General features: G+C 36.7%; 2 protein-coding genes across 2 annotated transcripts; both read right to left on the bottom strand.

Moving 5' to 3' along the window:
* Positions 1-9,101: 9,101 nt before the first annotated feature.
* Positions 9,102-9,776, bottom strand: LOC146737929 (uncharacterized). Its single transcript, XM_085504616.1, has one exon. It carries the CDS (start codon positions 9,774-9,776, stop codon positions 9,102-9,104), a length of 675 nt encoding a protein of 224 aa, XP_085360742.1.
* A 488-nt stretch (positions 9,777-10,264) lies between these two features.
* LOC146737928 (uncharacterized) lies at positions 10,265-11,464 on the bottom strand. The gene has a single exon (XM_085504615.1). The coding sequence runs from the start codon at positions 11,462-11,464 to the stop codon at positions 10,265-10,267; it is 1,200 nt and encodes a 399-aa protein (XP_085360741.1).
* Positions 11,465-12,866: the final 1,402 nt, after the last annotated feature.

Here is a 12,866-nt window from a genome sequence, read left to right as displayed (position 1 = left end):
TAAAATTGTCGCGGAGGCGCAACCATCAGCATTGAAGTGAAGTACCAGGAGGTTTCTGCTGGCGACGTTTCTGGGTTACCCAGTTCCAAATAAAGATAACCACCGCCAAATGAGCAACATTTTTACCAGTAATCAAGATTCATTCAATCCACGACCAGCAAGCAACATCACAAGCGAAGTTGTTGCGTGCAGCTCAGCGACGACCGCAGTAGACGAAAGTCATCCCGTCAGTGGAGTACCACAGTTGCCCGGCATGTTTGTTTACCAATGAACAATTCTAAATTTAAACTACCGTAACGTATGACTGACTTCGAAAATTCCGCCCTATCGTGCCAATCCTTCACCATGTATTTAAACGTGGTGCGCTGTTACATTCTCCTTCAAACCAGGGATTCAACCATTAGGGGCGTTTCAGTAAAAAAAAAAAAACACAAAAAAACATTGCAAATCATGCAACATCTTCAAACCAGTATACTAAAAGAGAAATGCTCAGCGATGAAAAAGAAGGATAGATGTTACTTTTCATTATACACATCTCTGTTGATACTATCCCTCACATATTCTACTCCCAATTATTCCTGCGTAAAATGGAATAGCCTCTTTCCATGTTGACATTCAGAGTAAAGTCACGTGATAGGCTGTTAAAATTGGTTGTTACAGACTCTTTCGCCGGTCTGGAAAATGTGTTTAATCATTGACCATTAAATGTCTTTTAAGGTCTATGTTTTAATTAGCTCTCATTCAAGCAACACTGCAGATTTTCCAATGGGAGTGAAACAATTTCTGACTCTGCCTTTAAACAATAGGGGTGTTTTCAGCAAAAAACGAATAAACCTGAAGTGCACACAATACACTAAATTTGAAACAAATCTTGCATTAGTTACAGCAGAAGAGTACTAGTACCACAGAAATATCAGACGAAACATGAAAACACTATATATTGTATTTCGGCCTGAACCCTCTCTATTGTAATTCCAGGAATTACCCCCATATGTGCACCCATTTTCCACCTTGGTATCACCCACCCTGAAAACAAACTCTTAATACCACGCTGAAGCGTTTGGTAATAATAAGTAACACTATATCGGCATATTTGCATAACGAGAAGCCTGTACCGACGAGCAGCATACCATTTATTTTTCGCGTTATTAAAAATAGGAAATTGGAACGACATATATTAGTGACGGTAAGTAAACTAGGCTGAAAGTGAGGTTGATAATGATTTTTTTAGCTCTGGGTTGGAGAATTTAACTTCGCTAAACAAGGAGTGAGTTTTATATTGTCAGTTCAGTTGGATGTCGCATACGACTTATTTACCACTTCCGTGTCACTGAGAATGTTCTAGAACCGTACTGTGTCTGGGTGGAATATTCTAGATTTTTTTAGAAACTGGTTGAATAGGTAATAAAACACTGTAGGAGGCAATAGAAGGTAATGGAACATTCTAGAAATGTGTAGTAAGTTCCAGACTCATTATGTAAGCTGATGTAATGGTCTATTTATAGACAGTGTGGGTATATATAAGGGAGTTGTTCAGCACTGAGATCAGATCGGAGATCTCGTTGAATTGTATTGGAGTTTAAGTATCTAGTTATTGGAGTAGTGGAGTTTTACTGTGTTATTGTACTTGATGTTTGCAGAGTATAATAATACCAGTACCAGTTGAAACCTCATCTGTTGGCTCCGTGTTCGCATGTTATCATCGCCGCCAGGGAAGTCTTTCTGTTACTGTTGCCATTTTGGTATTTGAACCATTACACCTGTACTATACCAATTACGGTAATATTACGTTGCGTGTGACATTGGATTATTCGACACTAGCGTAGGTGACAAATCGGACGAGGTATTGAAAAATACTTATTTTGACTGGAATTAATTTTCGCGAAAATTAATTGTTGTATGGAGTTTATTTTCACTGATTTTTGATGAGTTGAATGTAAAATGTAGGAAAATGTATATTCACTGTTTTTATTTTTACTTACCCCTCCAGCGAAAATAGCGAAAATAAATTATTTACTCTGCCAAATTCAGTGTGTCGGCAAAACCCCGTGGCATGATTGTGAATATTGTTATTTTTTTTTGCATTGGCCACGACAACATTGTTAACAACAATCCTAGTTACCGTTTCAGCAAATGTTTCTGAAAAAAAGTAAAATTACCAATATAATATAATATAATATAGTAATTCATTCCGATTCCATTATGCGTCACCAACCGCCGTTTAGGCCAATATTTATTCTGGAGAGAAAGCATAGAATACATCACCATACGTCTGAAGGTACTGTCTGCACATCATACTCATTTCCAGGCTAGCACACCGAGGGTTTCAATCAATCCCACAATGCACTATTGTTCTTAGAACGCATATAGAGGATGGCTGTGGAGAAATACACTTATGGTGCAAAGAATACGTTGAGGCTGGAATATTATAAACCGCGCCAAATAGTTATGCGACTTTCAACACAATTTATATTATATGTGAAACTATTGTTGAATTAATTAGTTCCGAATAAACACTTATCAGTATAGTTTGAATCTAGCAACATATTGGGATATTGACATATTTTCAAATTGTCAGCGACGGCGTCATCAAAGATAAATTTGCTTCGAAGACTAAATTACGGAAATTTCCGCTCTATTCTTTTTTCGCCAGATTGGACGTTTCTTTTAGCTCTCTCATTTTACGTGATTGTTTTTTTCACAGTTACTTAACATGATAATATTTAGACCGCCCATAATATGTAATATTTAGCCCATCAATAAATGTTGCACCGTTACCGTGAAGAAAAATGTTAAGAAATGTATAGTAGTCACGAAAGTTAAAACATTATTCACCCCGGAAACCCATCTTGATTTTTCTTGATGAAATGTCCATGCAGAACATTTTTTTTCGCGAATAAACACCTAATTTATTATCAAAATTATTCAATTACGACCATGCTTTATAAATATACAATGACAAATAATGGTAGATTTACGTTCGTAGCCATAACGACATCACGTGGGCACATTTGATTCAATTGGCATTGTAGTATCATTTAGGATCAACAACTTGCATGTTTAAAGTAGACATTATAAACATATAGTACAGGAATGTTATAAATATTCGTTGACAGTGAACATGAACTTGTACAAGGTCGCATCACACGCAACTAATTCAATCAATGAGAATTGCATTCATCTTTTTAGTCCGTCTCTCCATTTTGATATGTGCGGTGTAATCGACTATATTTACTCTCTACTGTTTGTATCTCAGTCTGCTGTCATCGGACCTGTAGTCATCCGTTCGTCGTATGTCGTACGCCGTCCGCCGGGGCAGAGGGTTCTGAATAAAATATGGTACGCAAGCTGAAGTAAAAAACGCGTAAAATGGGTGTTATTTAGTTATTTGACGCATATAAGGAAAAGGAATCACACGAATTCATGTTACCTCAACTTAGAAACAGTATGATTTTAGTATGTATATAAGGTATCTATTTCAAGTTTCTGCACATGAAAAAGGGTATAATTTCACAAAAATAACTTCTTCTCCAAAACCGTCAGCTGGACTTTTTCCACAACCGCTTTGTAATTTAGCATGAATGTTGTTGACATAAATTACACCATGGCACCATATGCAAGTGTCTATTTTTATTGTACTACTATTTTTTCATTTTTGCACATGTTTTTTAAACAAACTGAAGTTAAACATATAAGCTTTTCATACGGTAAATTTTAACAAGATTGAGAAGATTCTATACCAATGTATGTAAATTGTTCATTTTTCGGCTATTTTTTAGAACTCATTGCCGGGTGTATTATATTGTAATTTATAAAAATGGAATAATACTAGTAGTGAAAGATTTTAGGTTCACGTGCTCCAGCAATTTTTAATTATTCTAATTACATCAATTTGTAGGTAGGTGATAATTTCTGGTCAATGCTATTTTAATCATATCTAACACATTTCTCAGCAAAACCGAATATTCGTACAGTTATTCTTCACACGAATGTGGACCCTCGTCGCTTGTCGGATTCAAATCACCTTGACCCCCATTTAACTATCCTATCAAGTTGATATCAAACAAAACATAAACATGCTAAAAAAGCTCGAAATGTATCCACCCTGCCTTTTTATAAAGTAAATTTTAAAAAAGTTTATCAGAAAATGTTTTACTTTTCACTATGGCTTGTAAAATGCGGATGTATGCATTAGTCACGTTTGGTTCATAGTCTAGAACAACTACTAATATTCACATCTCTTAACAGATTTCAGCAGAGTGTTATTCATATTTTAATACATCATAACTCTATACGAAACTTTCTTGTTGAGTTTGCAGCCAGGACCAGAACCAGAATAAACAATAATACGTTTAAAATGAATCACGTAATGAATATTCATAGATCTGTACTAAATGCCCCTCAACGAATCTACACTCACTTGAAGAAGACGCCTTTAGAATTTTCAAACCAACTCAGAGACATTACCAATGCTGAAGTTTTTTTAAAGTTAGGTACGTATGAACATATGTGTATATGTAGTACACTTGTGCAAGACGAATATTCACTATCTAATTAGCATATGACCTGATTAATTCACGTTCCATTAAAACGCGTATAACTGTAATAGTATACACGTGGAGTAGTCGGTGTTACGAAAACGGAGATTTAGCACATATGTTTGTTCTGAAACTTCCGATAGAAACGTTATAATATGCATGACTATACGATACAATAATATTTATAACGGATAATGGGATTGCAACTTAAAATCATACAAACTATAAAGACAATTGTGGCGTGTAGTTGTGATACTACACTATTGCATGAATAAATATTGATTGAGAAGAAAACCATTTTGAGAAATATGCGTATTTTCTTTTTCTTTTTTTTGCATATTCAATCTCCCAAATTTGATGATTTTTGTCGAAACTACTCCTGTTATAAAATGGTTGCCGTTTATCACTTATTTGACGTTTTTTTCTTAGACTCTGAGCAAATAACACACTCCTTTAAAGCCAGAGGCGCGTTCAATAACATAATAAAACTGGTAGAAAGTGGACAAGAAGCAAGATTGAAAAAGAAAGGACTAACTACGACATCTAGTGGTAATGCAGGCATTGGATATGTAAGTTGGATTACCATATAATGAAGAAAGTCAGTACACAATATTAGTGTACGCCAGAATAATTATTATGTACTGAATTGTCATATCCGGGGATTGTACACATGGGAACGGATTCTTGAAATTTGGAAAAGCGGTGAAACTTTCCTACAAATATGCCACAAATGTATGCGTTATTATTCACGTTCGGTTCATGTTTTTAGTATCACTTTGAATTTCCCAGTGAAATATCGAACTCATGACAAGCTAAGTTTAAGAACTATGAAATCATTGTTTTGTTTCTTATCGTTCAGTTTGTCCAGGTCTTAATATTTTCAATAGTTGGTTAACTAAATTTAAATTGAGACAGAGTTGTATTTTTTTACGACACTTTACATTAGATTCAAACTTGTGATCAGGCGCCTCACCAGTATGTGGAGTCGCGTGTCGCTAATCACGCCACAATCCTGTTCTAAAAGAACAACTCCAAATACTGTATGATGAGCACGTCTCTACAAGTTGTTAATGCACAAGCCGAATCATGGAGAAATACACAAAAATATATATTAAACAACTACACTCATATAAGCCTAGTATACAAAACACTTGCATAATTGTTCCCCATAACAAAAGCTGTATATCTTATATGACATTTCTGAACGGTACCTTGTTGCTTCTCTACCGAGACGTCAGGACACCACATTTCACTAACACATCGCTCTATACACACAGGCCTTGGCATGTCACACGTTTGGTATACCCCTACAAGTTCATGTTCCAGATCAAATCACCGAACTGAAAGAAAGAATGATGGTCAAATACAGTGCTGAAGTGATCAAGCACAAACTTGACTATATGGATATTATCACGATGGCGGAAACTTCAGCAAGGGTGAGGTGCATAATGGTGCAGTTATATGACCAGTGTGTAATATGTTTTTTTTTTTTCAAATGTCTTAAAGCCTTTGTGAATTGAATCAATTGTTTAGAGTTTAAACTACCAATGAAAGCCGCGACTTAGCATCAACGTAGAGCTTTGTATCAGGCTGTACAAGGAATTTATCACTTATATCAGCGTATATTAATACATCTCTCAAAGGGTAGTAGTCGTTGGGCACACCAACTAGTACAAACTGAGAAGTTACCAATCTTTAATTAGGTATTTTTTGGTGTTTGGCAGGTATCGAAGGAGTCGCCGGCGGTAATTAGTGCAAGTGGTGACCCGGGCAAAACTCGCACTCATGATTTCATCAGAAAAACGCATTGAATTATGGGTGAATCAATGTTTATGAACACAAATATCGCACATGCGCGGCGCAACGACTACAATTTACTTATCGAAACTCATCAAAACTCACTCAAGCTATTTTAAAAACATCATTCCGAATTTTAATGATGGTTAGTTCGTTTATTGCTGAACGCATCGTCCGATATAGCTGCTGTTTTAAGTCTGTTTCTGTTTCTACAAGTTTGCACTAATTTGCAACTGTGTATGAGAAAAGAGACCACATAGCAAATGCTTCCCCAAAGCATGCCCATATTTCAAGAATATGTAAAGTACCATGATACTGCTGTTGAACGTAACCTGTTGTATTTTGTGTAGGTCCGTGGAACTGAACTGATTGATTCGTGCAATTATATTGATGTACTTGGAGGCAATGGTACAGTAGGGTAATATATTCATAATATTATATCAGTTTTTCCACATATTGTTACATGTTCTCGAAAGTCTTGTTGTGACCGAGGTATTTTTTAAAATTAAAATACCTTTTTATAGAATACATTGGAGCATAGTAATGAACAAAAATAAACGTCCGCATGATGGATGCATGTTCTGCAGCAGCCTGTAACATATCAATATGATTTCTAAAATACAACAGCTATTTAGATGTGCTATAAACAGATATAAATATATTATTGTTTTACAAGATCTGTCTAAACGTGGCGTGGCATTTTTCAGTTCAGAGTTAAATTAATGTCATTCTCGCCATTGGAGAAATAAAATTATCAAATTGGATAGAGTTGTCGGGTAAGCCTGAGCATAAAAGATGACTTGTATACATGTGTGAATAATGCTTCTTGTTTTATGTAGATTGGAGATTTTAAACGACTTGCCCGATGTTGATGTAATATTTCTTCCAGTAGGCGGGGGTAGTTTGATTTCTTCAACAGCAGTATATGTTAAAACTGTCAACCCGAAAATTCAGGTATGATGGGCCACAATAAAAACAAAAAATGGCGGGAGGGGATATGCAGTGCATGGAATATTATTTGCGCATGTATGTGGGCTTTTTATCACAAAATGCGCCATTTTTGTTCGTCCTGGTTTGTATCTAGCATTCTTTAGTCAGAGAATATTAAGTGGTTTGTAACAGTTAAACATATCTTTTTTGTAAATACAATTTAGTTGGAAAAAGTAAAATTCATCAAATACAATACAATACACTCTTTCTATACTACCACGACCACAAACCCATTCCCTTGTTATAGGTATGTATAAATTCCAATAGCTGTCGAACCAATAACAAAACACAGTGCATAATCACGTCATTAAAAATGTCACAATGGTATATCCCATCTTCCATCTCTTCGAATTGTGTAACTTATAAATATTTAGAAAAACGCAGAGAATAGTTTAGTAGGTGGTCTCTCTTGCTCTAGATTATTGGATGCCAACCAGAGACAAACAGTGCAATGGAACACTTAGTTCGCACTGGTAAGTACGACAAGCTGCAATTACAAGACACGATTAGTGATGCCACAGAAGGAGATGTGTACGAGAATTCGGTAAGTATATTTGCATTGGTCTCGAACAAAGTTACACCGAACTTCACATTAGGAGACTTTATGATACATTTTTTTCCAATATCGTTTATATTTGAAAATGTATTCTATTTTACGCTCGAAAGTGACGAATATCCACAAAGCTACACGATATTTTATAATCTCACCAATGTTGCGGTAGATAACTCGGGCATTGCATCATGTTTTGCAGATTTGCACTGAGTTATGTAAATCACTTGTAGATAGATGGGTGTTAGTTTCAAACGAGGCAATAGCTAGAGGGGTTATATTTATGATAATTTATCATCGTAAGGTGAGATCAACTTTCGATTGTTTATGGATGCTAGTATATAATGTTTTTATCTTATTTGCTGCTTATGCTTATTACGTCCACAGTTCTTTGCATTCACATCCCGCAAGGCTATTGAAATCAACCATTTCTTCTGACTGCGTATTGTGAAATAAAACAAACTGTGCGTGCGATGATTGAATTAACTATCGAGTGCACGGGGTACCAGGATTGGCATATGCTTACAGTGAATCTTCAACATGCTCGTTGGTAAACTGACATAACAACATAAATGTACTGTTTACTCTTACTTTACAGGTTATCGAAACTGCCAGTGCTTTGCCAATTGCTGCGTTTCTGTCTGTGGCTGAAGATTATAGAGACAAGAAAGTTGCACTGGTCATCACTGGATCTAATATAGGTTGCGAGAAAATTAAATACATCCTTCAGAATTATTCTCAACATACTTTTTAAATTAATAGAAATACGACAATATATTTCATTTTGGTTTTGCCTGTGAATGTAATCATCTATAAAACAAATTAAATGTATTCCCACCAAGAGTGAGTATACATACAAGGGCACTTTTTTATGTCGAATATTTATGCGTCAGGTTACAATTCCTGGTGGTTTTTAATGTGCAGGCATCTTTATTTACATGATACATCCCTTACTATCTAGTGTGGATTTTCGTTTTGCCCTTCATTATATTTATGGCGCCCTCATTTGAAGGCACTTATTACAATTAATTTGTAAAAATATAATGTTAACAGTGAATGATGCAGAGAATTGTGACATTTATTTGTATTATTACTTATGTATAAAATAAATAGTCATGACGCTTGAAATTCCCAACTTCTGATACAAGATATGTTCTGAGTTTAATACTATCATTGCATTTTCGTTACAAAATTCACAACTATCAATCTATTTATCTAAAAAAAACTTATATAGCGCCGGTATCTAAAACTACGTTTTGTTCAAAGTCGCTGAAAGCGAATCTGTAGAGTTGTTCCACACTGTAGGCTTTGTTGAACAAGTAGGTCTTAAGTCTCTTCTTAAATATATTGACATCAGTAACTTCACGAAGATCAAGTGGAAGGTCATTCCAGAGTTTTGGAGCAGCATATGAGAAGGCACGTCCACCATATGTTTTCTGTCTGTAGTTAGTGTTACGGAGAAGCTCCTTATTGGAAGAACGAAGACAGCGACTGGGTGTGTACACATGAAGTAGATCAAGAATGTAGTTTGGAGCAAGTCCATTCAGAGCTTTGAATGTCAACAGCATGAGTTTGTAGACAATCCTACAACACACAGGTAGCCAATGTAACTTCTGTAGAACTGAAGATATGTGATCATATTTTCTAGTGCGGGTGATGATTCTTGCAGCAGTGTTTTGAGCATGTTGAAGAAAAATTGTGCCATTGTCCGGCAGTCCAAATAATAATGAATTCCCATGATCAAGCTTAGCAGATAGAACAGCATGAATTAATGTCTGGCAGGTGTCATTACTGAGATATTTCCTAATGCGACCGATGCGACGAAGATGGTTGTGGATGGATCTGCAAGTAATCTTGATGTGAGTGTTGAACATATGAGTATTGTCAAAAGTAACTCCCATGTTACGAGCAGATGTGACTGGTGCAAGTGAACTGGTACAAATGGTGATTTTGTCATTTGGATCAGGCAACTTGGTAAACTTTGAGCAAATGAGCAGTACTTCAGTCTTAGTCGTTGAGTTGGGGCTTGTTTTGCGCCATCCAGTGTTTAATATCAAGCACACAAGTTGTGTTGACGAATGAGTTTACCCAAGGGGGAAATATAGATGGTGAACAGAATAGGGCCAAGTACAGAGCCTTGTGGTACCCCAAAGTGAAGCTGAGATGGCTCACTAGTGACACTTGAAAATAAACTGATTGACATCGAGGTCGAAGATATTATTCAAACCAGAGAGCCATATCAGTAACACCAATATTGGACAGTCTGTTGAGCAGAATATTGTGATCGATGGTGTCAAATGCAGCTGATAGATCCAGGAGACAGAGTAACACGTAGTTACAAGAGTCGATGAAAGAACAAAAGTCATTATGGATTTTCAGAAGAGCTGTTTCAGTGCTGTGGTACTTTCCATGTGCAGATTGTAGTGGTTCCAGAAATAAGTTTGCAGTAAGAGAAGCAACAATCCTCTCCAAGACTTTGGAGAGAAACGCAAGTTTGAAACAGGACGATAGTTCTTGAGTGTATTGTGATCATTGCAGACTTGAATAGTGCTGGCACTTCACCGGAATGAAGAGAAAGATTAATAGTCATTGATATAAATGGAAGCAATGAATCGAGACAAGGCTTGAGTAGTGATGTAGGAAGAGGATCCAGCAGGCATGACTTGTTAGGTGACTTCATGTTGAGCTTACGAATATCAGATGGATTGGCAGAGGTGAGTGAAGGCAGGGTTGTTGCAGTATGAATTTGCAAATTGGTGAACTGAGTACTAATATCAGTAGTATCCAGGTTGGTGCGAATATCCTTGATCTTTGTAGTGAAATATTGACTGAAACGTTTGGTGAGTTCATGGGTGGAAGTGTGGGTTGGTAGAGCAATATATTTGCTGAACAGTGAAGAAATGGTGCGAAATAGCTTGCTCTGGTCATTGGCACATTCTTTAATGCGGTTGGTGTAGTAATTGCACTTGGTATCGCGAATTAGCTTGTTGACATGGCGACATGCGTCTTTGTAGATTTGATGATGGATTTCAAGCCTAGTTTCTCGCCATTTTCGCTCTGTGGCCCTACGATGATTCTTTGCCTGGTTTAATTCAGCAGTATACCACTTGGTGTATGGACGAACAGTGATGATGCACTTCTTGATTGGTGCACACTTATTGAGAAGACAAGAGATAGCAGAATTGTAAGTAGTAACAGCAGAGTTCAAATCAGGTTGTTGATGTAGATCCTGGATGGTAGCAATGTCCTTATAGAAATCAGCAGAAGAAATTGATGATATGCAGTGATAAGAGTTTTGGCGTCTTATGAGTGGTGGCTTCTGGAGTAACAGTTGTGCATGAACTGGTCTGTGGTCAGAAAGACTCTGACTGTCGATGGAAATTGAGTCAATGACATCTGAGTTTGTGATAACTAAGTCCAGTATATGTCCGCGAATATGAGTAGGGTCATGGACCCACTGCTTCAAGTTGCATGAGTCAATAATGTTGGTGAATTTTTTGGTAGTGGAATTAAGTTGATCGTCGATATGCAAATTAAAGTCACCAACAATAAACAGATTACCATTGTATAAACCATATTTCTCAAGCATGGCCCCAAATTCGATTAGGAACTGACACAGTGAGTTTGTTCTTAACACTAGGTGGTGGACGATATAAGATGACAAATTTGAGAGTGATTCCTTGGTGTATCAGCGTGGCCTCTGTAGCTTCAAATGATTTGATGTTGGTGATAGGTTTCCAGGTAGATAACTTCAATGAAGATTTGTAGATGAGTGCAATACCACCGCCATATGACGTGTTGCATGGAGTATGCTTGAAGGAGTATCCATTAGGGGTGCATTCAATAATGACATGTTCATCATTATTTTCTTTCATCCAGGTTTCAGTCAGTGCGATAATGTCAATATCCTTGTCAGTGATATAGTCTCCTACTTCAGGTGCTTTATTACAGAGAGATCGGATATTCCAGGTTGAAAGCAAAAGTTTACACTTCCTAGTGATAGGTATGCATTGGTCAGCGACAGGTGTGATTATTCTTGGTGGAATGGAGATTTGGTGCAGATGAGGTGACTTTCTTCTTCTTGATACCAGCTCTTGTGCTTCTGTGTGTTGGTAGTCTGGCTAGAATCCTGTAAGATCTGATGGTATTCCAGACTGGCAATGGCAGCCTTCCATGGTGGAAGGAAAGGAGATTCTTGAAGTTATGTAAGAGTGCTCTGCTGTTTGGCATGTTACAAAAATTAACATAACACTGCAATCCTTGCAGAGAACAAAAGGCTATCAGCAGATGTGGTGAAGAACAATGGGCAGTGTACTGTGCAGAAAGTCAAAGTCAAAAAAGTTTTTTTAAGTCCATAAGACACAGCAGAAATGCGATAATCCAAACTCTGATGAGAATGGGTGAAGTCCCTGGATATTCACGAAGCAATAATGATAATAAATGAGACTATAGAATGGCTGAGCATTGAGAAAAACTTCAGAATTCAGGAGCACAATGTGTAGGCAGCTAGCTAAGGCGCACTTCATTCACTTTCTTATCATTCACTATCATATTGTCTCAGTATATGAGTGTTTGATATGCGGATTAAACTTACTTTATAGGCATATATACATACATACATAATACATACCGATATAGACATCCTTTGAATCACCATCTCTGTGTAAACATACTCGACCACGAACCCGTACGTTTATTTAAGATCGCGCATGTGACCTCGTTAAATACACCATAGCTCTGTACTTTGTATTTATCTATATAATAGATCCCTATTTGAAGCCATCTTTCGATGTATAAACTGTAATAAAATCGGAACTATGACCCCGCAGTACAATATCTAATTCTTGTCCATGTATGCTCTATAACATATTTGCGTGTTACTTTAGTATTAAAAAAGTTCGTCATAAAACCACTTTGGGAAGGCAAAACAGGCTACAGATTCAGAAAACAAATTTGCAAGCTCGTGTATAGAAACGTATATTTAAACATGA

This window comes from Saccoglossus kowalevskii, chromosome 10 (genome assembly GCF_978046115.1).
Source record: "Saccoglossus kowalevskii chromosome 10, keSacKowa6.1, whole genome shotgun sequence".
Classification (NCBI taxonomy): Eukaryota; Metazoa; Hemichordata; class Enteropneusta; family Harrimaniidae; genus Saccoglossus; species Saccoglossus kowalevskii.
This window is presented reverse-complemented; position numbering and strand designations above follow the sequence as displayed.